The sequence below is a fragment of the Panicum virgatum genome, chromosome 2N (genome assembly GCF_016808335.1).
Source record: "Panicum virgatum strain AP13 chromosome 2N, P.virgatum_v5, whole genome shotgun sequence".
Taxonomy (NCBI): domain Eukaryota; kingdom Viridiplantae; phylum Streptophyta; class Magnoliopsida; order Poales; family Poaceae; genus Panicum; species Panicum virgatum.
Window position 1 is genome coordinate 67,328,726 of NC_053146.1, and position 25,586 is coordinate 67,354,311.

Consider the following 25,586-nt stretch of genomic DNA (forward strand, 5'->3'; position numbering starts at 1 on the left):
CGTCCCTTCAAGCGGCAATAGCTCCCAAAACACTGGTTTCCTTCGACTGACCACTGCCATGACAGAGATCTCATGTTCATCTCGATTAAGCCCGAAAGCTTTAAATAGCCAATTGGATATTGAAATCCAAGTCCTTTCTCTTGCTCTGGGTAATTTTTTTTGATCGAGCTAAATTCTGTCAAATTTATCCCTTCAGGACCATATCTAACTTCTCCTGACCCATAGAATACTTGAAAATACAAATCATCTGACATGCCTGCCAAAATTTGCGCTAGCGAATCTTTTTATTATTTTGTGAAGTCAAATTCTATGGATAATATTTTCTACCCATATTTTAATTAAATAAATAATATATGTGAGCCGCTGATATTACTGTGCTTACCATTCAAATCTAAAACCAATATAATTTTAAAATAGGTACCTTAATTTTTAAAACATGTACTATTCAAATAAGTAATATGTGTGATTATTTTTTAAGATGTACCTTAAGTTTTCCCCTAAAATTTCTGTAAGAGACTAATAGTTCTAGTATTTATATCTAAAATAATATAACTTACTAATAGTTCTAGCAAACTAATATTCTAAATTCAACTCATTAATATTTAAACTAATAATCATATTTAAATTAATAATATCTAAACTAATAATTCAACTCACTAATATTTAAACTAATAATTCTATTTCAACTAATAATCGTATTTAAACTATTTATATCTAAACTAATAATCCTATCTAAACTAATAATTCAACTCACTAATATTTAAACTAATAATTATATTTAAACTAATATTATCTAAACTAATAATCATATTTAAATTTTTATTTTTTATTTAACTAATATTTCTATCCTAATTTTTCGAATGAACTTCTAAACATTTCGAATGATACCTGAAACTAAAGCGGTGCAGTGGCCCTCCTCGCACCGCCGGGCAGCCGACCAACGACCAGCGCCGGCCACCGGTGGTGCGCAGCGGCCGGGGGCGGGTGCGGGGACGAGCGGCGGCGCGCGGGGGAAGGGCGAGCTGAGCACGCGGGGGAGGTGGCTCAGGCCGGACCGCGGCCGGTTTTTAAGGGGGGCGCGTACCGCCGGATGGTCCGGCGGTAAGTGACCCGCTATCGCCGTTTGAACCGGCGGGGCGTTTACGGCCGGACCATTCGGCGGTAGGCCTCACATACCGCCGGATGAAACGGCGGTAAGTCGCAGGCCCACGTCGGCCCATTTAGCGCCGACGATAAGGTGTCAGGCAGTGGGCCCAAGCACCTACCGCCGGTTCATCCGGCGGTAACAACTTTTCCGCCGGATGAACCAGCGGCACGGTGACAAATTTGCAAAAAAAAAAATCAGCATATATTTTTGAAAAGACGAAAAAATATATAAATTAAAAAAAATTCAAGGTGAGTCGGTATGCGGTTGCACGGTCGGCAACTCGGCAGCTGTCCGGGCAGGCCCGCCGCATCTTCACAGGCTATTATTTTGCCGCCCCTTTCAATTTTTTTTTGCTGACGCCAGTTTAGTTGTGTTTTTTACAAATTTTATTTATTTAGGGGTGAATTTTATTGGCATCTGGACCGCACAGAACCTAAGGATCGTACATCAGGATTCGAACGGCCTTACACGATCCAACTTAGCTCAAAAACGTCTAAAATTTTAGCTGACCTTTTTAGTTCAATTTAAACTAAATTTTATGAGCCATTTACTATTGTTATGCAGTACCATGGAACTCCAATCCGTTCTACAAAGTATGTAGGGTGTGGTTGTCAATATTCCGTGGAAGCAAATTCCAATAGCTCATTGTAAAGATGGACTTCTCAACCTTATTTAACTATGTTTGTAGACTTTTGATATTACCAATGCATCACTTTTTTCCGTTTATTTCATCCCTCTATCCATCTACACTTAAATTAAGTGATACTATCCTATTAAATTTGCAATAATTGAGTCTATCTACTTTAATGTACACTCGATGTACATAGTATATACAATTAGAGTTTCAAACTTTATGTACTGGTGTATACAAATAGTGATCCGGATTTTGTTAGTGTAACATGCTTAAGAACTTTTTAACTTCATCGCTCCTCTAATAAAATTCAGAAAATACACATGTGTCGAAATATAAAAGAATACGAGTGTGTCGAAATATCTAAGTTTGACAAGCGAGGAAACTAGCATCATCAAAGTTGGTCTCCAAGATTTTTTGTTTAGCTTTCTCCCAGACAGTTCCATCCAGAAAAACCACAGCCACAGACCTGGGATGGCCGCAGGATCCACGATGGACGGCTGGTAGTGCCTCCTTGACTAACAACTGCTGCCAGGTTCAGTGGTCACGCACTCGGCCCTGGTCCGGTCCACCCCCAGACCCCCTTCCTCCTTCCCTCCCCTCGTTTGTTTCAGTTTCAGATCTCGACCAGCAGTGTCAGTCGCCGGCGAGCGGTAAGGGCGGACGGACCACCGTACGCGATGCCACCGCCCCTCCAAACTCTAACCACTTCCACCCTCTTTCTCCTCGTCCTGCTCACCGCTTCCGCCGTTTCCTGTTCTTCCTTGCCGCCGGAGGACGGCATCCGGGTTGTCTCTGCCGAGAAAAGGGTATGCTTCTTTTCATCTTGCCGATGGATACCTTCTCCTCCTCATCCCCTTTCTCAAATCTGTGATGCCGGTTGCTTACCTTTCAAGCGGACTGCGGGAACTGTTGACACTTTTATTAGCTTTCGAGATTACGCGAATCTGGATGCTTTTCTTCTTCATATAATCTTCAGTAGATATTTATGTTGTTACAATTGTCGATCGAAATCCTGCGCTGAACGATCCAATTGACCTAAATCGGGGGAAGCTTCAATTCAGGGTTTAAGAGATGATAGAGGTCAATTTCTTGCTAAAACCCCTCTGTCCATGTCCAGATTTGACATGGATAGAGGGGTTTTAGCAAGGAATTGACCTCTATCTCTTAAACCCTGAATTGAAGCTTCCCCCGATCTAGGTCGTTATGGCATTTTTTTCTGGTATAAAAATTCCAATTTCCTGCAGATCGACCTCACCAGTCCCATTGTCAAAGTCTATCTAACATTGAAGGTAATAATGCCGTAATCGTCCTTTCCTCAATTGAGAGTTAGCGATTCTCCTGCATTTATACTCACAGCATATCATTACTGTCTTTCCAGGTCGAGAATGCTCCAGCTGCCTCTGATGCCTCCCAAGTTCTTCTCGCCTTCACACCCACAGAGGCTCAACATCTTGCTATTGTCAAGGCCACAAGAGCAGAGGGGAAGCGCAAGAAGAAGACATATGTGCCCCTCTCGGTTGAAGCCTCTGATCTCGCCTCCACTGCCCTGAATGGTGCTCGCCTCTACTCTATTCTGCTGGGCGCTCCTCTGAAACCTGGCGAGACAACCACTCTTGAAGTGTTATACGTGCTGACACACACTTTAGAGCCCTTTCCTGCTGAGATTAGCCAGTCAGAGTCCGAGCTGGTTTACTTCCGTGACAGTGCGGTGCTTCTCTCGCCTTACCATGTTCTGGAGCAGGTTACTTACATCAAAACACCAAGCAATAGGATTGAGTTCTTCACAAGGGTCGATCCAACCAGTCGTGCTGGTACTGAATTGAAATATGGCACATATAAAAACCAGGTGCCAAACTCATATTTGCCAATCCTTGTGCACTATGAGAATAACCATCCTTTTGCTGTTGTTGAGGAGCTCGTACGCAAGGTGCAGATTTCTCATTGGGGAAATGTCCAAATCACTGAGCATTATAAACTAAGGCACGGTGGGGCTCGGCACAAAGGAGTCTTTTCAAGGTTATATCCTTTACACCTTATTTTCTTCAGTTTATCTGGTTCTAAAAAGGCCTTGGCATGAAACAAGTGTGACTAAAAAACTTCTTGGATGTAAAAAGTGCCTTTGGTTGTTAGAGTGACATGCGCGTCACAGTCCCATGTCGGTGAGTACCATTGGCATATGTGAGTTGGGGATGCTTTCCCTTGCACCATCTTGTCAAATGATCTCTCTGATCATTGTCCACTTCTTTGAACAATATAGGTGTAGTAATGACAACATAGAATAATATATGGGCTGATATCCCAAGCTTGCTTTGCTAGGTCTATGTTTTTGTTTGTTAAATAAAGAATTCAGTATGGACATGGAGAATTGAACGTGTATGATATATGTGTAAGCAACTCATTAGGTCAACTTAGTTAAATGGTTCATAATTACTAACTCAGGTCTTTCTTGCTAGGCTTGAGTATCAGTCTAGGCCATCTATCAGTGGAGCGTCGTCATTCAAGAATCTTCTTGCAAGGCTGCCTCCTCGGGTTCATTCAGTTTATTATCGTGATGAGATTGGTAACATCTCCACATCCCATCTGCGCACCGATTCACTCAAGGTACAAGATATTTTTTGCATGAGCATAAGATTTTAATGAATTGCTGTTCTAGTTGGCAGCATATCTGGTGAAACCAGTCAACAGTTGGAAACTTGAAAACCCCATCAAAAATCATATCTAGAAGTGTTTAAAAATCTTAAAAACTTACCTTCCACAGATGAGGTTATCATCTCTCATATGATGCATGCAAAATCTTAGGACCAAACTCCATCCCATTTGTGAGATACAAAAATGACAAATATCTGCTACATAACAAAAGGACAAACATGTCAAATTATCTCTTTTATAAACCACGGATTTATCATTTTTTGCATATGTGGCTGACATTTATGACTTATGCATCTCTATGCTGGTTTGGAGTTTGAACTTGACATTTTATTTGGCATCAAATTTTAGCCTTATTTATGGATGGTGTGTTTTTCAAGATTTTTGAAAACTTCTAGAGCTTTCAACACTTAGCCGGTCTTCACCAGATATGCATCAATTCTTGTTAGTGGAGTCCAATATATCCTTTATTTTACTTAGTGTAAAATTGTTCACTGAAGTGTGCTTTTCTAATTCAGTCGGAACTAGAAATTGAGCCCAGATATCCATTATTTGGTGGCTGGCACTGCACGTTCACCATTGGCTATGGTCTACCATTGCAAGATTTTCTCTTTGAGTCAGATGATGGCCGGCGTTACATCAACCTTACTTTTGGTTGCCCTCTATTGGATACCGTGGTTGATGATCTTACAATTAAAGTAAGTCTTTGATTGCTCTTGATTGGCTACCGTGGTTGACAATCTTACTTTGAAATTTTAGGGTTTATATTTTCTGATGAAGCACCTTTGGTATTGATGCTACGTGTAGCCTAATTAATTAACACATATTGGATTTATTAGCATCTGCACTTTTCATGCTGGAGTAAATGCAATCTCTGGTATTATCCTCTCTGTTTTTTTCCTAGGTTGATCACCATGTTCCTTGCATAGTTCAGCTTTTTATCTGAGACTAGTTAAACAAGAAATGTGATTCTTGAGAAATAGACCAGATTGCTGCTTCATTGAAGGAGTGCTGATGAAATATCAGAAGTTGTTCCTTTTGGTATTCACATTTAAAACAGAATATTCTCAAACCGTTTAATGTTGCAGGTTGTGCTTCCTGAAGGATCAAAAAATCCACAGCCTGTAGTTCCTTTTGTAACAGAGAAACATCTTGAGGTAATCCCACCTTTCCTTCCTAACATTAAGTATTTCTCCCCCTCTTATATCTGAATTTTACATGTTTGGATCTAAGCTGCTGGCATGCACCTATGAATCTAGAAGAACTATGATTGGCAGAGAGTATAATCTCTGCTGTTGCAAATTTAAGCTTTTATTGTTCAGTGAAATCAGTTAGCTTCTGGTTGGGCCTTGGCAACACGTGCTTTCTGGTTTAGTTTCAATTCATGAGCTGTGCATACTTCATCTGAGTCCTGGAACTTTGTATTTCACCTTAGTTTGTATGCCTTCATTTATTTTGCAAAAGAAGTGTGCTCTGGGGCTCTGAGCATCTATTTTGCACATGGAACATGCCTTTCTCATGTTCTGGTAAAGAAAGATTATTTTGTGACTATGATACTTGCTACTGATGCAGACTAGTTATTCATACCTTGATGTTGTTGGAAGGACGACGGTGGTACTAAAAAAGAAAAATGTTGTAGGCGAGCACAACGTTCCTTTCCAGGTACTTGTTAACATTCTGATGAAGCATTGTTTAACCACACCTTTGAACCATGCATCTCTTGATTCTAATCTGTGGAACATTCTGGCAACTTCAGGTGTACTATGAATTCAATCCGATCTTCATGCTGGCGGAACCATTGATGCTAGTATCTGCAGCGTTGCTGTTCTTTGTCGCCTGCATTGCTTATCTTCACATGGATCTTTCCATCGGAAAATCATCATAGGCCTCGATTCACAGTTTTTTTTTTGAACCACTTGTTCTGCTAACTGCGGATTGATGAATCATCACCCCCTTCCTGTTCTGGCGCATTTAGCTGTACTGTGTACCCTTCAATGGAGAAGGATGAAGCTTTGTGGATCATGACGGCAGCTGCTGTAGGATTGTAGGAACGAGAGAATATACCTCTTCAGTTCACTGCTTGTTACTTAAAAACCGCGAGGTCTTGTTGGTGGTCCATGCCCACCTCGTTGCCCCTGCTCGTATCGACAGGTGGAATCCACCCTGATCCGCGCTGCTCGGCCTCCCATGAGGACATGACTGCACAGAAATCCAGCAAAGCGGACAGTGTTGCCGCCAAGAAAAGCATAGTACATCAGTGTGCACATTGCATTTCAAATCTTCAATGATACATAGCAATATAAGCAAATTATAGATCGTCCTACTGATTATGTCGTCTGGCTAGTTTTTTCCGTAAATGCGGGTTTCGACTCCCTTTAGAGTTAAACAATTTTTGATTCTATGAAAATCTTGGATTCCAATGAAGTTTGTGCGAACTTGCATTTTTGAACGTTGAACTGATATTGTAAGTTGCCCGGAAACCAAAACGTGCAAGACTTGGCTAATGTTTTTGGAGGAGTACAAGATATAAGCTGCGAGGTATGCAAAAAAAAAAGGAAGAAAAATATAAAAGCTAATGTGTTGAGAGTGGGATTTGAACCCACGCGCCCTTTCGGACCAAAACCTTAATCTGGCGCCTTAGACCAACTCGGCCATCTCAACACGATGCTATTTATTGGAATCTGAACCATCTTCTTCCTGATTTCAGAACATCTCCTGAAGCGGCGACGATCAGTTGACTAGGTGCACTCCTTTCCGCAGGCCGCAGCCAGGCACCCGACACAGATGGCCGTGGCAAACCCTAGCAATGCGATACCCTGATGAGCGTCCTCCTTTCTCTCGCCTGGGTTTGTGAGCGATCTCTCTCTCCCCCCGCGCGCGGACAGCCAGCCGTATAGGGGCGGGATGGCTTCGCGGGCGGAGCGGGGACGCCGCGCCCTTGACGCCATGAAAGCCCTGGGATTCTCCAAGAAGGAGGTCACCCCCGTCCTCAGGAGCCTCCTCAAGCTCTTTGACAACAGCTGGGAGCCCATCGAGGACGAGGGCTACCGTGCCCTGGCCGACGCCACCCTCGACGCCCGTGACCGCCCCCAGGTACCCTCCGTCCAACCATTCTTTTCGTCTAGCCCAAATGGAAAAGAATGAAAGAAAAATATATTTTTGGGCATTATTATTATGGGATAAAAAAAAAGGGCCACAAAGGCCCTCTTTTATTCAGTATTCCATTCCTGCCAGACTAATTAAAATCGCTTACTGATCTTCATCACTTGCTGCTGCTGGGGTGCAGGGGCCAGAGCATGGTAGCCACCGCCCGAGAATGGTTGCGTCAGAGGAAGATCACTACCAGCCTTCTGCGTCCCTTGTGGCCCGTGGCGGTCCCTGTGACTTGGACAATGAGACAGAGGCACCTCGCGTCAAGAGGCCTAGAACCAGCTCTAATAATTTCTCAGCAGATCACTCTATTGATCATCAATTGTCCCCGTTGTCTCCTCTTACTGCACACGAGATGGCAAGGAAGATTATGGATGAAGATTTCCAACAAGCTGTCTTCTTGAGAGAGCCTAAGCCTGAGCCTGATATGGATGCAGCACAGAGCTTGCATGATGTTCAAGTCGGTATTGTTTCCCATATGTTCAACGCCAGCTCCTCAGGTGCTGCAGGTCCTCTAGCATTGCGTCCACCCAATCAAAATCAAATAGAGACTTCAGGTTTGCATGCACCAACCTGATTGATTATTCCGTCAGTCTTCGTGTTAAAATAACAGATCATGGAGATGGTCGTGTTTCATATATAGATCATGCTTTTCCCCCATTGATGTTTGTTCCATTGAGTCGTCTTTGCGGCAGTAGATTAGTTGGTTGTGTTTAGCAATCAATCAACCTGGTTGTCAAACTAGTACTTATTCTTGCTGTTTTTTCTAAGATACTATGACTAGTTTCTTTATTCTGATGGGACTATGCTGAACCTTATATAGGTAATAAAGGCAGGCCAGTTCAGCGTTGTGGAACAAGGCGACCATCCACTTCCTTTATTGAACCTGCGGACAGCATGGGGAAGCAAGCTCAAAACCCGGAAAGTTCGTCTGATCACATAGCTGTGATGCACAACACTCGGACGGGATTTGCAGATGAATGTAGACATGAAGCACATTGCTTGCACACTGAGATAGCATCATCCACTATGGGTGAGGTCAAGATGTCAATAAAATGCAACATAGACCCATCCAAGTTCTGCATGCTCAGTTTAGAAGCAGTTTTCAGGATGGTTGAGGATAAATGTTTTCGCTCATACGAGAGTCTGCCACCAAATTTTTCCATTGGCAGCCTGATCAATGAGATATGCGAATGTGTAGCACAACTGGGCAATGATCATACTGCAGAATATAATATACAATCTGATTCTGTTGACAATGGCAGAAACTTGCAAAATGAGCCAATGATGAATGGTGCCGCACTTGTGGAACCAATTGCTTGCATTAGTAGGGGAGGTAGGAAATATAAATCTGCAGAAGATTCATGGATTTTAGAAACTTCAGATAATAGCCAAGAAAATTCAATGGATGCTCAGCATCTGGCACTTTCTCACCTAAGGCATGCCCACAATGCATCTGATATATCAAATGGAGAAGAAAAAGTAAGGATACCAGTGGTAAACGAATTTGGCAGCGAGCAAAAATATCCATCTTCGTTTTATTATATACAAAAAAACCTAGTTTCCCAGAAGGCCTATGCCAACATCTCTGCTGCCAGAATTGGTGACGAGGATGGTTGTGCTGACTGCTTTGGCAACTGCTTGTCTGCCCCTATACCATGTGCCTGTGCAAGAGAAACTGGGGGTGAATTTGCATATACACCAGACGGTTTGGTTAGGGCAGCGTTCATTGATGAGTGTTTCTCTGTGAATTTATTCCCCGAAAGACATCATAACTTTTTCTGTAAACCACTCGAGAGGTCCAGGAATGAAGCTCCACCAGAGCCCTGCAAGGGCCAACTTGTTAGGAAAGTTATCAAGGAATGCTGGAGTAAATGTGGTTGTAACATGCAATGTGGTAATCGTGTGGTTCAACGTGGTATAGAATGCAACCTGCAGGTAACATCTAATGCTTCTGTGAATTAATATTTAGAAATGTTGATGTGATACTCATGCTGTGAACTATTTTTGTTGATTCTTTAACTATCTAAATGCCTGTGTTTGCTATGGGCAACAAAAAAATCATATTAGTCAAATTTGTTTACATGGGAATAATACAGCTAATTACAACTATTTAGCTGAACTTGGATATACCAGTACATATAGAGTTCCTGACAAAACTCATGGATTTTTAGATAATTAATACATAGGATATCCTTCTTGCTCTTCCTTCCCTTGTACTTTAAAATATGTTTGGAATACACTACGGCCCGTTGCATGGAGACCTCGAACAGAAGTCTTGCTTCGGAAAATCATGTTAGCTTGGTGCTGAGGAATTGTCTGGCACCAGATCTACAGATTATCAGACATGGTATTTGTCAAACTCAACATCATCTCAACCCTTGAAAAACACAATGGCATTTCGACTGTAGATTTGCACTCATTGACTGAAAAAATAACAAATTCTAGGAGCACTTAGCTGAACCGATTTGGTTGAACAGGTATCAAACTTAAATGTATAAGCCTGTATGTAGATACGATTTAAGCACCAAACAGCCAAGAACGACAAAGGCATAATCAATACCGAAAGGGGAAATTTCCATCGAGCAAGAGCAAAGAATTGATGAAGAGTATTATTTGCTTTTCATCCTGGAAGGACAATCTGGCGTTTGAATAGCTGAGCCCCATGGTCAATACTGTATAGCAGCTCCACTTATCCATTAGAAAACAAATATAGAATGTCAAGGAGTTAATCTACGAGGTAGTACATGATATTCGAGTCAAGTGAGGGGAGCTGACTATGATTGCCTGAGATCTTGTACTGCTATACCGTAGTGATTGAACAAAGAACTGAGGGCGTCTGGGCAAGACAAGGATAGATGCCAGGGATCGAGCTTCCGGTTAGAGTGCAATTGTGAAGGAGCACTGCCATGAATGGCAAGCCACTTTATTGTGCACTCCTATGTGGCCTTGTCGATCATCTTTCCGGTGGATCTGGGCGATCCATCATGGACTTACATTGGCCTGCAACGGGATCCTGGAGATGCACATAGACGGCAGACTAACAACAGGATCCAGTGGGGTCGATGGCAGCTTGATGTCCTTCTGACCTCACGTCAGCTTGGCTAGGATGACTGTTCCAGCCACGACCAATGAGCACAATGGAGGGGATAGCAGTAGAAATGTGAGGGAGGACAATGAGGGTGTCGGTTACGAATTCCACTCGTGACCGATGATGGCAGATGCGTTAGGGTTCCTGGTGGCGGTGGTTGAACTAGGAGGGGAGGGGTGCCACGGCTGCATGAGATGCAAATGAAGCTGGTGAACAGGGATGGTTTCTGCAGCTTTGGGCAAAATGAACCTGAGAATCCCATGAGGTTTAGACGTGCCTGGGCCTATTTGTCAATGCAAAGGGCGGACTGAGTGGGAGCGAAACACATGAAGATTTGGGTGGATTAAGTTTTAGGGTTCTGTTCTATGTCAGATTTGTAACTAAGAAGAAATCTTTGTGCGTTGCGGAGATAAAAGAAAACTCAAACAACCTAAGGTGGCATTGCAATAATAAGAAATAGACACCAAGGTTTGAGTGGAAGAGGACTTGAACTTGGGTGGTGGGGTGTGTGCACACCCACACCTCCACCAACTGAGCTAGCTCCGTTCCTTCTTGGTCCTTTAAGAACTTCCCTTTATTATTCATCCACAGCGTCCACGTATTATTGAAGCTGGTTGGTTGAATTGTCATTAAATACTTTCCTATCATTTTTGCCCAGGTATTTTTCACACAAGAAGGGAAGGGTTGGGGCCTACGTGCACTTGATGAACTTCCTAAAGGAGCTTTTGTCTGTGAATATGTTGGGAAGTTGCTAACGAGTATGGAGCTACGTGAAAGAACATCTCAAAAAGCGCACAAGGCTGGGTATACGTACCCGGTGGACTTGGGTGCTTATTGGGGTTCAGAGGGGGTGTTGAAGGATGAAGAGGCTTTATTCCTGGATGCAACAATTTATGGGAATGTTGGGAGATTCATCAACCACAGGTGTGCTTTGTTTCTCAATCTGGCCTTGCTACCCTTTATTTTATGGGAATGATAGCAGAGATGAGTCTTCCCCTTTTCTTTTCTTACTGTCGTAACACTCCATTCACATAGATGCTATGATGCAAATTTAGTTGGGATCCCTGTGGTAATGGAGACCCCTGGTCATTACCATGTAAGTTCTGTAAGTTCTTAAATTCTAAATTGATGTGTCGTTATGTTAGCCTTTCAAATAGTATATCCTATACATACCATGCTGATGATATTTCTATTTTCTTTTTCTTTTTTTCCCATTCAAGCTTGCACTTTTCACAAGCAAGAAGGTGGAGGCATTTGAGGAGCTCACATGGGTAAGGCTTGTGTAGTTCGTTGATATTAAATATTAACTTCCGTGCATATCTCCAAAGATGTGTCTTTCTCAAGATAAATAAGTCTTGTCAAAATCAAAGACTGCAGGTGCTGCATTATATACCCCCACCCCCCATGTTTTAACTTGTTGCTGTTGACAAAGTTTGCAATTTCTGCTTGCCTATATATATTTTGAGGCTTCAGTAATGTTTTCTTTTGTGTGGTTGCAATTGTAAATCCTAAACCCAAATTCCAAAGTCCTCTTCGCAGTTCTATACAAATACCAGATTTCTTCTAGTTTGTTCTCTCTTTAGCTAAATCATATTTGCGGCAAGCTTTATTGGTTGCATTTTCTGTGCCATGCTATGCAGTTTATTGGATCAGCATCGAATGCGCACAGCACACACTCTCTGATCCTTGGGAGCTTGACCAATCTAAACTAATCTTCCTTGTTTCAGGATTATGGTATTGATTTTGATGATGATAAGCATCCTGGAGGAGCATTTCAATGCCTGTGTGGAAGCAGATACTGCCGTGGCAGGAAGCGTCACAGTATGTTCTCCTTCCTTGACCCCATAACTTCCTTTCGATGGACCATCAGTGCCTCCAGGCTACACGAATACTTTACGTTGTGCAAGCGTTTTAAGAAGTTTGTACAATTGACTTTTGCAGGGAACCGAGGAAAAGCTGCTGTGAGACGAAGTAGTTGATCAAGTTGATGCTGCATGGCTGTTTAGGTTAGCGAGCATATTAGCCGTGTGGCAAGTATGGGCGGTAAACAGCCTTGAAATTGGATTGTGAATAGACTTGATCCATTACCACCCCTAGCAAGCCGGAGTTTTATGTTACGGCGCGACTCAGACAAAGCTGTTTAGGGGTGTGCTCGTATGTTCGAAGTTCGATGCACCACTTAGCTGAATGAAACTGCTAAATTTAAATTTTGCCTGGGTTCTGGTTTTCCCGCCACATCTTCAAACGGCTATTTCAAAGTAGTCAGTTTACTGAGCTTTGCTGAATTAGGGGTGGCAACTAAACTCAACTGACTACAGAAAAATTTAGTCAGTTTGGAAAGTTGTGAGCTTTGCAGAATTAGTTCAGGGTGTGTTTTTGGTGAAAAAGTTTGGGTTTTGGTACTTAGCACATTTTGTTGTTACTTGATAAATAATATCCAATTATGGACTAATTAGGCGTAAAACATTTAGCTCATGCTAATCAGTGTAATTAAATATTTTTTTTCAACTGTATTTAATGTTTTATGCATATGTTCGAAGATTCAATGTGACAGTAACTGTGCAAAATTTTTTGAGAACTAAATAAGGCCTCAGTTTGCAAATTTGTGGGCGTTTTTCTAATTTTCATAAAAAAAGCCCCGTGAAGATGTGGTTGGTAGTGGTTGGCGGATCACGGGAGATCTGGTCCCATCAGGGGTCTCCCACGTGCCCTCATGCTGATGGTTATGGGCTTTCGCGGACGGCACTCGCCAGCACGCCACACGTGTCCGCCCGGCTGAGGCATGGCGCACGCGCTGTCCGGGCCCACTGCTCGGCTACTTTTATCAGCCACCTGGCATTTTCCGAGTGGGACCCGGGCATACTGCAGCTTTTTTTTTTCAAAACATCATACTCCAGCTTTCAGGTAAAGAAGTCATACTCCAGCTTTCAGGTAAAGAAGTGAGGTCTTGTTTAGTTGCAGGATGTAAAGTTTTTGAAAGAGATTTTTTTTACATTTGAAGTACTAAATATAGACTAATCATAAAATTAATTACAGAACTCGTCTGTAAATCGCGAGACGAATCTAATGAGCCTAATTAATTCATCATTAGAGGTTGTTTACTGTAACATTATGCTAGCAATTTAGCATCTAATTACGACCTAATTAGGTTCATTAGATTCGTCTCGCGATTTACAGGCAAACTGTGCAATGCGTTTTTTATTTCGTCTAGATTTAAGTCTCCATGAAGGTGCTGGAAATTTTTTTTAGAATTTTGAATTATGCAACTAAACAAGAGCTGAATATAGAGAAATTCCCGGCCCCAGAGGGACGAGCAGACGATGAGCAGCAGCATACGTTGCAGGGAGTAGAAGCTGTGGACAACCATTTGCTTAGCCTGCTACCCGAGCGAGCTACACTGATCTGCTGACCTTGCCGATCCGACTGCGTCAGTGCTTAATCCGTATCAGGCCCCGTTCGGTTCTGCTGATTGAGGGCCCGTGCGGTTAGCCCGTTCTGGGCGTGGAACGAGGGCTGGAACTAATTCAGATGATCAGGGGTGTGGAATGGTGGCTCGCGTGCCAGGCTCTCCCAGCGAACTGTGGATGTCTACTAATGTTCTTCTTCCTCATTCTTTCTTCTTCTTCCTTCAAATTTCTTCCTCCTTCTACACCACCACCCCATCTGCCCCCACCCCGGCCCGGCCCCACCGCCACCTGCGGCCGGCGGCGACTCACCGCCACACCGCTCCGCCCTCCACCCGCCCCCGCAGGCCTTCCCACTGCCCACGGTCGCTGGTGCCCTCTACCCCCGCCGCCGGCACAGGCCCACCGGTTGGCCTGCCCCGGCCCGGCCGCCGGCGCTCTCGCGCTGCCGCGCCCTCCGCCGGCCGAACCGCCGCCGCCAGCCCCGACCTTCCCTCTATGGCCAGTGACCATGAAACCGCCCCACCCCCGACAACCCGGAACCTAAAGGCCGCCACCACCCCGGCCGCCGGCGACCTCGCCGCCGGCTATTCCGCCCACCTCCCACCCTCCCTAGCCGCCCCCCCCCCCCCCCCCCAGACCGCAGCTTGCGGGCGCCGTGTGCGGCTACTAGTGCGCCGTATAAGAAAACTTGTGTGGAATTAAACCTGCTATTCCAACTGAAATTGTTCTAGGCATCGGTTCCTAAATAAACGAATGGCCCCTGAGGATGTGGAAATAAACCTAATGTTCTAGCTGGAATCATTTCAGGCAATCGTTCGTAACTAAATGAATGGTCCCTCAATGAATAAATCCCAAAAAGATAACACTTTTGATAGCTTTTCCTCTCTCTCTCTCAAGACTCCTAATGTCCTACTCCCTCTGTTCCGCAAAGAGTGTAGTTTTAGAAAAATTCAGACACATTACTCATCCAAAAAATGACTTTATTACCCCTAATTACTTCTACCAATTATGATTGAAAACCATGTTATTTATTTAGTTTTCTGGATCCTCAATGAATGCATATGCATTGGAACTAGAAAATTGATATCTATTAAATATTTAATTGGCTCTATCTGTTTTCTTATGCAATGTTTTTTGGTACTTGATATTACTTTAATTAAATAAATCTCATTACAAACTAAAACTACACTCTTTGTGGGACGGAGGGAGTATATGTCAAGTAGCCAATGACCTAACTTTGCCATCCATGCTATATAGTTTCATAGCATATCCAAACCACCTCCAGATCGAATGTACTTACAAAATTTCCCACCTCATCTCCCCCTGCTTTTCTTATAAAAAATATAATGGACTGCGAAGGTGGAATGCACATCAGGGTCGCACCAATGCGCAAAGAATTGGGCTCGAGATGAGGGCGATCTGCACGCCCAGGCGATCAGCCAGGTCAAACCATTTAAAACGAGCTGATCTCGCCGAAAGGGAACCCGCGCTGCCTTTACCGCCAAGCCAATCTGCGCGAGCACGAGTCTGCCCATGGCCATGCCCACTGCCCAGTGGCCACCCCAGTTGACTTGCTCCGGAGGTTGGCGGATGCGGGCGAGGGGCACGGATCGCGCGCAGGGTCAACGCGAAAGCTTTAAAAGAAACGGGGAGGGCGAGGGGCACGTAATCACGAGAAAATGCTTAAAAATTCTTCTGCTGCTTGATGAGGCGATGGGACAGCCTAGAGGCGTCCGATCGCCAGCTCCAATCATTTGGCGTGGATATCGTTTTGACCTGACAGCCTGTCATTTTAACCGAGGAAAGCACGGTGATTTCTTTCGAAAATGTTATTGCTTTGGTCGAGAGTCAGTCGCGACTCATTTTTTCTCGTGATTTTTGGGATGGTTTTTTTTTTTAAAAGCTGGGATGGTAAATTACATTGGCGCCGTTTTGTACTTTCGGACAAAAAAAACTTTGGTTGAGGGTTGTGTTCTTAATTTTTCAAGTAGAGGAGGGTTTGTTGAGGGTAGTGTTCTTAATTTTTCAAGTAGAGGAGGGTCTAGGCGGAAAGAAAATCGTAGATCTTTTTAGAGGAGCTGTAGCCCGTAGGCGAATATTCCGTCTCCCTCTTCTCTTCTTCCAGGGAGAGCTCGAGCTCTTCCTCCTCTCACAGCTCCGCCCAGCCCGGCAGCCCCCACCCCCGCACCGCGCCGCCATGGCGTCCTCCACCTCCTCCTGCGACGCAACGGCCGTGCCGTTCACCCTCCTGGGCGCGCTCCTCACCGCGGGTCCGGCTGCCTGGCCGGCCTGCGTCGGCGGGGGCCGAGCCTTCCTCCGCGACTACGCCCAGCGGGGCACCAACGCGCTGCTCTGGGCGGTCCTCCTCGCCGTCACCTGGGTCCTTCTCCTCCGCGTCGCGGCGCTGCTTCGCCTCTGGGCCCTCGGCTCCCGCATCCCAGGGCCCCGCGCGCTCCTCGCCGACCCCGGGCTCGCCGACGTCCTACGCACCGGCGGCGACATCACCGGTTGGTAGCCGATACCCTTTCCACCTTATTACCCGTTCACGTAACGGGGTTCGGTTCAATTTGTTGGTTGGTGTCGGTTATGATGGGGATTGGAATATTGAATTTGGCGCCGGCGTGAGCTCTGCAGTGTGTTAATTTTTTTTGTACGGGCTATTTGAGATGCTCGGGCGCCTATGTGCCATTTGGGTACTGTTCGATAGGGGACTGGATGTGATTGGAGCAATTCGATTCGAGATTTGATGCCTCTTACTTGAGATGCAGATCAATCGGTATTTGGCTACGAGCAAGCTACTGGAGCACTGATCTGTTGGGGGTTTCGTATTCTTTTGATTGATTGATGTGGGTTTTTGCTTTAGTATAGGCTGATCTCGGTGGGGGTTGGTCTGGATGTGATTTGACTATTTGATGTGGCCACATGGTAAAGTTATGGTCAAATTTACTGCTTCAGAGCTTGTGAGGCAGCGATCCTGTTTTTTTTGTCTGTTGCTCTGTTAACCGATAATGAGATGTGACTACATAATTGATGCAATATTTTTTGCGTGAAGCGTTTAGACTAGTGTTGATATAAAATTGCTTCACTGAGCTTTGATTTCTGTCCACATACACAGCAATTGCACTGGTTGGCACAGTTACCTTAAATCCTGATTTGTTTCCGAGGGTTTGCTGATGACCTTTGTTTAACCTTGTATTTTGCTTGAACTTGATCGATTATATTTATATTTAATACAATTTCATACTGTACGATTCTAATGGCCTGATCACTTCTGAGTGGTTAATTCAAATTTAGCAATTCGTTAGGTTTTTCTGTTATTATCATGATCTAATTGTTGTATCTACATTATGTCATGGTCCTACTCTTTTCGGCTCACATACTATGATTCGGGGTGAAAAAGCAGAAGAGGAAATCAATTTACTTTTCGAAATTCTTGCTGCTTTGACAAATCGCCCTCATCCCTTTTATCTAGACTTTTGTCAACTGTATGTTAAGTTATAGTAGAATTAACCACATATTCTTATTTTCCTTGGAATGGGCACTTTTGTACAACTTAATAGGACAACGCAGAGGGTGCTGTGTTTGAAATTCTACCAGACATAAATGATAGTAGGTAGATACATAATTTTTGGTCCCATGCGATCCAGCATAGATAGTGCTGTTCTTTATGAGCATGGACATATGATGACCCACTTAACCACTTTAGAGCATGTGCCATTCAAGGCTTCGGCTTACAATGTTTCATCAAAATATTGAAGCTTATTCCTAGCAGATTTACTATTGTCAACTGCCAATCTACTACTTCATCGAATCATTCCTGTAAGATGAAATATTTGTTCGATACTTTGCCATTGTTATGGCAACTAAGGGTCCTTCGTTAATAGTTTATATGATGTGACCATTGATATATGCTCATATTTTTCTTTGAACTTCTTCATTTTTTAGGTTTCCTGTCAAAATTGCATAGCAGCTATGGTCCAGTTGTTCGCCTATGGGTAGGACCCTCTCAACTACTTGTATCAGTTAAAGACCCTACTCTAGTCAAAGAGGTGCTAACAAAGGCTGAAGACAAGTTAGCATTGACTGGTAGAACATATAATTTAGCTTGCGGAAGACTTGGTCTATTTGTGTCCTCATTTGACAAGGTATGTATGTCGATGCAACAAAACCCATTTAGGCTCTACAGTATTACATTTCTTTTGCTTCTATTTTGTATTGATCCATTTGTTTTGTTAACTTTATTTGTATGCAAATAGCACGTTCACTACTTTGATCTTTTGAATTCTTCTAATAGTTTCCTCGGTAATTTGCAGGTCAAAAGTACGAGAGAATCTCTGAAAATATTTTTGAATGAGAAACTTACAATTGGTGGCGGTCGAAACTCATTCAAAGTTATTGATGCTATCCTGTATAGAATCGACTCTAGTATGTCCAAGGATTTTCTGGACAGTAGATCTTTCTCCCAGCACATGGCATTTAACATCATTGGTGCAACTCTTTTTGGTGATGCCTTCTTGGATTAGTCTGACGCTGTTACTTATGAGGAACTTCTTATGATGGTTGCAAAGGATGGTTGCTTCTGGGCTTCTTATGCAGTTTGTCCATTTTGGAAGCCTAGTTATAGGAGGTACCGGACCCTATGTGCTAAGCTGAAGATATTAACTGAGAGCATCATAAGAAAATCAAGAGACCAAAACAGTTCAGTTCATCACTTTGATCAGAGATCCTATCAGAAAAGTGAAGGAATGATGACAGGCCATTCTCTCCTTGGGGCTGCTGAAGGACCACATAGTTCAGAAGAGGAATTATGTGGAAACACCATAGGTTTGATGTTGCATGGTATTTCCACTTCTGCTAACTTGATCGGTAGCGTTTTAACAAGGCTTACCGTATTCCCGAAATTGCAAGATCAGGTACAAATTGGTTCCTTTATTTTTCAGTGTTGCAAACTATTTTGGTTGTGTTCTTGTGATTAACTATTGCAGGTGTTGTCTTGACCACGTTAATTAGTTCAATTAGACAGAATCTCAATTTGTGTTTTGTTGTATAATTTAATGCATCTTACAGAAGTGTGGGACAATCTGGAAGACTCTTCATTCATACTAGTCCTTTTTGCAGCTACATGCGGAGATTGTTGCAGCCTGCAATGAATCACCTGAACTGGAAGTTGATGATGTGCTTAGGATGCGACTTCTACTTGCTGCTGTACGTGAATCTGCTCGCCTTTTGCCTGCAGGACCTCTTCTGCAGAGGTGTTCATTGAAACACGGTATGCAAGTTTTCTAGACCTCACGAATGCGTTTGCACATCCTGATTTTATTATCGAGAAATGATGATTTGAAGTGTGATTCTGATATTGGTCCATGCATCATAGCTACAAAAGAACTCATTTATCAGTTGCAAGTCAACTTTTGACCCACTTTGGATTTCATTTTCCTTGAGTGCAGATTTGACTCTTGGCTTGGGCATCACTGTGCCAGCTGGAGCAATATTGGTAGTTCCTTTGCATCTTATCCAAATGGATTCTTCTGTATGGGGCAATGATGCTGGCCAGTTCAATCCTCATCGGTTCCTCAAAAAGGACATTGATCTTGGAGGTATTCTCTCTCCCTCTCTTTTTTCTTCTCACTTTTCTGTTCTAGCGAAACATAAGTAACAGATTCTCAACAACAGCTTCAGAAGACTGCTAATACTGAGTAATTTCTTCCATTTGACTATGCTAAGACTGAGTCATTTTTTTACTGCATCTGGATCAAGTCACGCATTTGTTAGACCTTTAGCAATTTTTGCAAGATTCTTGTGAAGCCTCTTCCTAATTCTATCTTCGGTTTATTTTCTTCATATATTGTAGATATATTAGCAGCGCCCAGTGGCTTGAATGGGATGAATCTTTCCAGCGACTGTGCTAAGACTGAGTCATTTCTTCCATTTGGTTCTGGAAGTCGAGCATGTGTTGGCCAGAAGTTTGTGATTCTTGCGATATCGATATTGATTGCCAGTCTGCTCCGCAACTATGAGGTTAGATGCAATAATTGTTATGCTTATGCCTTGTGATGTTTACACGTACCAACACCGCCTTCTTGGTTTGTGGTCATATGAGCATAATTGATTCCATTAAGAAATGTTCAAAGTTTTAGCAATTCCTTTCGGGAGATTCTGAACTGACTTGCTAGGTGGTATTTTCATGCTTTGGAGGTATAGAGGTGTCAATTGGTGACCCTTAGGGGCACCTCCAACCCTCTTTAGTTCAAAAATTTGTACTACTTCTCCAAAATGAGATCTCATTAGTACAAAATTTTGAACTAAAGAGGGTTGGAGGTGTACCTAAGGGTCCCCAATTTGTGCCCCTAGGTACAAATTTACCCTTTATCATTAGTTTATGTTTAAACTTAAAATGTTACTTGGAAATCGATCTGGCAGGTACAGCCTCATCCAAGTTTGTCTAAAGAAGTGGGCTCAGAAGTTGACAGCAGCCACTTTCACCATCTTCCAAATTCTAAGATCATCCTCACAAAAAGAAGGATCTAACTGGAGGGTTTGGCAAATGAAAATTTGACGTGTTTGCTTTCACTATGTTGTTTTTTACTGGTGTTACACCAGGATGCGATCTCTAGTTTCCTACCGTCGTTAGACCATGCTGAAGTTTGGAAAGGCGATACTTTGCGATGTGGAAGTTATATCTTTTTTTCCTCCATATTTTTGACAGACCCGGTGTGCTTCGTCCGATCTAGTTTTTGTTGGGTTTTTTGAGCACCCACGGGCTGTTGGATCACAGGTGTATGCTGATGTATGTGCATAAACAAGTTGGGTTTTTAAGTTGGAGTTTTCTCCTCTCTCTAGGAGGAATGTAATGTCCAATGTATCATGTTGTCTTATACTACTAATGTACTAGAAAGCCATGCGCAGCGTTGCTGCGCAGCCAAGTTATTGGACCAGTATGTAATTAACGTAGAGTAGATTATGTTAAGTTTTTTTAAATGCATGTGATGTTTTAGTATGTGAGCTATGAATTTTTTAGATATGTTTGCGTAAAGACGTTTCAGTGTCCGAGTTATTGATATGATGGATCATACATAAATATTTATGCGGATGAACGAATGTGAAATTGTAGTATATAATAAAGGTGTAGATTTTGTAATTCTGAGCAACTTTTATTTTAAACACTTTTGTATTTGAAGTTGTTTTGGTGTTCAAATCGTAGGTACAATGAATCGCATGTAAGTATTTGTACAAACAAAGTGCGAAAGCGTTTTGAATTAATATTTATGCGAATGAACGAATGTGAAATTGTAGTTTATAATAAACATGTAGTTCGCACCCATGTGCGACGGCGGCTATGCTCTGACCAGGCCCCAGGGTGGGCGCACGCTTGCGCCCCTCCCATGGCGCTAGCCGGCAGCCGGGGCGGCAGCTAGCGAGGGATGCGCCCGTGCCGTGTGCTCGCGCTGAGCCTCGCCGGGGGCCGCGCCCGCCGCACCGGGCCAGAGGCCGGGCTGCGCAGGCAGCCCGATTCCCTTTCTCTCTCTCTCCACAGGCTCGGCCGCGGCGGCGGTGGGCGCGAGGGCGAGGACGGCAACGACGAGCAGGCGGCGGTGGGCCATCTCGCCGGCAGTGTAGGGCTCCCCTGCTCCCTCCATCCCCATCCCTTGCACGGCGGGCGGTCGGAGCGGGTCGGCGGGCCGCGCGGCGGCAACGGGCGCAGGCGAGGGCTGCGCACGCCGTTGTTGTGCCTTGCGCCCCTCCCCACTCTCTCTCTCTCTCCTTCTCTCTCCCCGGGCTTGGGCGCGGCGGCGGTGGCCGTGAGGGCGAGGACGAGCAGGCGGTAGTGGGCCATCTCGCCGTCGGGAGGCCATCCCCTGCAGGGCGGGCGGGCGGCCGAAGCGGAGCGCGGCGGCCGGGGCGGAGGCGGCAGCAGCGTGCGGCGGGGCCGGGCGGCGGCGGAGGGCGTTGCCATGGCCGTACGATGGCCCGATCCAACGGCCATTCTTTTTTCGGGTGACGTGGCGCGATGAGAAGCCAGAGAATAAACTCAGGTTTCGATATAGAAGATTGTATGATGCATGTAAACATGTCTCAGCTGTTCCTACAGCATAATATGTTGTGAAAAAGTTTATACGGATATCATGTTGTATTGGATTGCTTCAGGCAATAATATCATGATAGTGTTCTCTTTTTTTTTAAAAAAAAGAAGGGGGATAAATGCAAAGTGTACTGCCAGTCAAAGCTAGTGCACGGGTGGTACACTGGTACGGTGCTGTAATTTCAGGATGAAGATGCGGCACAACACATGATTAATTGATCATGTTACGCAGATGACCAGGCGCGAGGCGAGTCCTTCGCCGGGAAGGCGGTAACAGTAGTAGAGCAGACAGGCAGCAAGAGCAGGACGGTGAAGTTAAATGAATGGTTTAACCATCTCCTAGTTTGTTTTCTCGTCTATTTGCAAACTGGCTCCTAATTTGTGATTTGCGAAGTGATAAAAATTCTTTACTGAATTAAAAAATAATCAATAATATTTATCAATGTATTCTGTAAGGTTTGAAGAATAGAAGGCCAAAATTACAAATAAAAGTTGGTTTGGGTTGTCAAAATAACTCATTGGATTATAAAGTTCTCATGGGTCTACTTGTGACAGACCCGCCAAGTTAAAATACTTAATTAAACGTAACCGCCATCATTTGACGCATTAGCTTAATTAAGTGTAACTTGACAGACTGTTTCCAACCCACAGGCTGACCGAGACACACCAGAAGTCTCGCACGAAGGCGAGCGCAGAAGGTACCAGCATGATACAATCTTACAAAAATAGCAAATTATATTAAGGCTTTTACAAAACATCTTCAAATTTAAAACTTACGAAAGAAAAGATAGCAGCGGAAAATGATCTAACTTACAGAGCATTTTTACTAGAGAATAAATAAAACAAACTAAATAAATCGAGAACTACCGAGACGTGAAGACAAGGCGCCACATCGAGCACACCGATATGACGCCTAGTTAGCTCCTAAACCTGAAATAGGGTAAACAATAAACCCTGAGCAACTAATACTCAGCAAGACTTACCCGACCAGTGGGTATAACTTAGCCCGCATACCTAGACATGCAAAGCCTTTGGCTGGTGGTTATTTTGCAGAAAACAACGACTAAAGTGAGTCCTTAATTTCCATATTTTATCTCCAGATTCTATACAAATTAACCCTAATTCAATATTTGCATAAATAAACTATAGCAAATATGGTGGTGTAATCAAGAATAATTCAATATGTTCAACATTATATATATATATATATATATCACATTCTAATATTTTGCTACGATGCAGCAAAGAGATAAAGGCCCTCATAACCGCGAGACACGGTGAATCGATTCGATTTAACCTTGCAAGGTGGACCTAACCAACACGGCACGTATAAGCCCCATCGGACCACACGCACCAATCCTTCCCCTCCCCGCCTCGAACTACAAGACCGCCCCACCATCATATGGTCAGCCGAGCTCAACATGAGACCACCAAAAGTAATACATGCATCCCCATTTCTCTGTGACTACTTGACTACCCCAGGAGGTGAGATGGAGTCCTGTACTTTCGAAGCAAGGCAATACTAGACTTACTGGTTTCGACTACCTCCTACTCTCGGCATGCGGTTAGTACAATTCAATCTCCGATCAGCACTGCCGACAACGGCTGGTCCTTAATCGACACAGACGGGACTAAGACAACCAGGAACCCTGTCCTGCTGCCATACCTATATATCATCACCATTCCCGTCCGGTCTTCAATTTCCATATCAACTTCAATATCTCATGTACTATGGAATATAAATATATCCTAATTCTCGCGAGTAACCGGAAATTACTCGACTTCTAAATATCCTATATCTCGCGAGTGACAAGAAATCACTCGGCTTCTACCGAGAATTATTAAGGATAGCATTTCTATCGTCATATACATACTAGTATAAACTCAAGAAAACCTAGGGATCATGCAACTAGGGTTCCAAACAATTTCTAAACCTAATGCACAAGTAATAGAGACATATATAGGTGTCATAATTTGAAATAATAGGACATGCACCGGGGCTTGCCTGGGGTAACACTAAGTCAGTGTTAATGCTATTAAGGCCTTGGGCTCGGGTCTTTGGTTGCTTCAGCGGGTCCTTCCATCTTCTGGCGATATACGTCGAACACCGTCTTGTGGGTCGACTCCAACACCGCGTGCTTCACGTCCACACGTGTACCTCTAGCGCACCTAAATGAGGTGCAATCATGCATATGCATGAATATATATGAAATGCCAATTAATGCACACGCATATGACACAAAATTAGTGCAGCTAAAATTCCCTACTTACAAAAGAACCATACTAAAAAATGAACTAGTTGGCGGACTGTCCGCTATGCAGCAGCGGACTGTCCTCAACTCAAACTTGCCGACCTACCAGACCTACCCACGTCTCTGGATAAACTTACAACTATACGGCGGACGGTCCGCGATCCAGTAACGTACTGTCCGCAGTACACCTCTGCCAACTCGCCAGAACCTACAACGTCTCTGGATGAATTTCTAGACTGGCTGGCGGACTGTCCGCGCCTCAGTAGCGGACTGTCCGCAACACACCTACGCCAATCCACCAGAGACAACGACGTCTCTGGACGAATTTCTAATCCTAACGGCGGACCGTCCGGCCCCCCTTGGCGGACCGTCCGCAGTTCACTCTGCCCAACCACCAGAGACGACAACGTCTCTGGACAAAATCCTAGACTCTACGGCGGACTGTCCGCTCTTCAAAAGCGGACCGTCCGCAGTTCAACCCTGCAGAACTCACCAGAGACAACATCGTCTCTGGACAAAGTTCGAACTCTACGGCGGACTGTCCGCTCTCCAATAGCGGACTGTCCGCTCTCCAATAGCGGACCGTCCGCAATTCAATCCTACGAAAACACCAGAGACAACATCCTCTCTGGACAATTTCTAACTTGACCTGCGGACTGTCCGACCCTCCTAGGCGGACCGTCCGCGATTCACTTTTGCAGACCACCCGACAGGCGGCAGTAAGCACGGCGGCGACGGCGCCGGCGGTTCACCGGCGCCGGCGGCGCACAACGGAAGGGGGAAAGAGGCCAGGGGCCCAAGTGACTCACCACGATTCCATTCCCGCAGTCGGTTCGAGCGGAGGATGACCGGAGAAGCGGATCGACGGTGGAGCAAAGCTTCAAGCGGCTCCAAATCTCCAATGGTGACCGGCGGTGGCGGGGGCGATTCCGGCCGGGAGAAGCTGGGCTAGGGGTTGGGGAAGGTGGAGGAGGTGCTGGGGAAGGTGCTCGCACGAGGAATCGAAGTATGGTGGCCGAAGAAGGGAGATCGACGGAAGGATTCAAACTGCCAGAATTGGATAGGGTGAGGGTAGAATGGGAACTTCCGGTGCCCAGAAAAGGTAAAACATTAGTGAAATTCACGAAAACATGAAAAAGAGCCGAAATCCCCTGTTTCGAAAGAATTCGCACGCTCGAT

At 44.3% G+C, this 25,586-nt stretch overlaps 3 protein-coding genes and 1 non-coding gene across 7 annotated transcripts; 3 read left to right on the forward strand and 1 right to left on the reverse strand.

The window, feature by feature from the left end:
- The first annotated feature begins 2,313 nt into the window (after positions 1-2,313).
- LOC120662008 (dolichyl-diphosphooligosaccharide--protein glycosyltransferase subunit 1B) lies at positions 2,314-6,551 on the forward strand. Its single transcript, XM_039941056.1, has 8 exons — positions 2,314-2,587; positions 3,026-3,070; positions 3,160-3,797; positions 4,235-4,382; positions 4,946-5,125; positions 5,516-5,584; positions 6,000-6,089; positions 6,184-6,551. Exons 1-8 carry the CDS (start codon positions 2,459-2,461, stop codon positions 6,310-6,312), a joined length of 1,428 nt encoding a protein of 475 aa, XP_039796990.1. The 5' UTR covers positions 2,314-2,458; the 3' UTR covers positions 6,313-6,551.
- Positions 6,552-7,005: 454 nt separating this feature from the next.
- TRNAL-AAG lies at positions 7,006-7,088 on the reverse strand. Its single transcript has one exon. It is a non-coding gene; the product is annotated as a tRNA-Leu (tRNA).
- Positions 7,089-7,131: 43 nt separating this feature from the next.
- On the forward strand, positions 7,132-13,008 carry LOC120662007 (probable inactive histone-lysine N-methyltransferase SUVR2). 3 transcript variants are annotated; one of them, XM_039941053.1, is made up of 8 exons: positions 7,132-7,520; positions 7,714-8,134; positions 8,401-9,515; positions 11,327-11,592; positions 11,704-11,764; positions 11,889-11,939; positions 12,396-12,489; positions 12,610-13,008. In XM_039941053.1, the coding sequence occupies exons 1-8, from the start codon at positions 7,332-7,334 to the stop codon at positions 12,645-12,647; spliced, it is 2,235 nt and encodes a 744-aa protein (XP_039796987.1). In that variant the 5' UTR covers positions 7,132-7,331; the 3' UTR covers positions 12,648-13,008. The 3 variants fall into 3 exon arrangements, with proteins under 3 accessions (XP_039796987.1, XP_039796986.1, XP_039796989.1); XM_039941052.1 differs by having other exon boundaries at positions 7,170-7,520; positions 11,704-11,773; XM_039941055.1 differs by lacking the exon at positions 11,704-11,764 and having other exon boundaries at positions 7,170-7,520.
- Positions 13,009-16,173: 3,165 nt separating this feature from the next.
- On the forward strand, positions 16,174-21,155 carry LOC120662009 (cytochrome P450 714C3-like). Of its 2 annotated transcripts, XM_039941058.1 has the most exons (7): positions 16,174-16,582; positions 18,021-18,220; positions 18,389-18,988; positions 19,194-19,344; positions 19,523-19,672; positions 19,927-20,093; positions 20,496-21,155. In XM_039941058.1, exons 1-3 carry the CDS (start codon positions 16,273-16,275, stop codon positions 18,596-18,598), a joined length of 720 nt encoding a protein of 239 aa, XP_039796992.1. In that variant the 5' UTR covers positions 16,174-16,272; the 3' UTR covers positions 18,599-18,988; positions 19,194-19,344; positions 19,523-19,672; positions 19,927-20,093; positions 20,496-21,155. The 2 variants fall into 2 exon arrangements, with proteins under 2 accessions (XP_039796992.1, XP_039796991.1); XM_039941057.1 differs by lacking the exons at positions 16,174-16,582; positions 18,021-18,220 and having other exon boundaries at positions 18,595-18,988; positions 19,182-19,344.
- Positions 21,156-25,586: the final 4,431 nt, after the last annotated feature.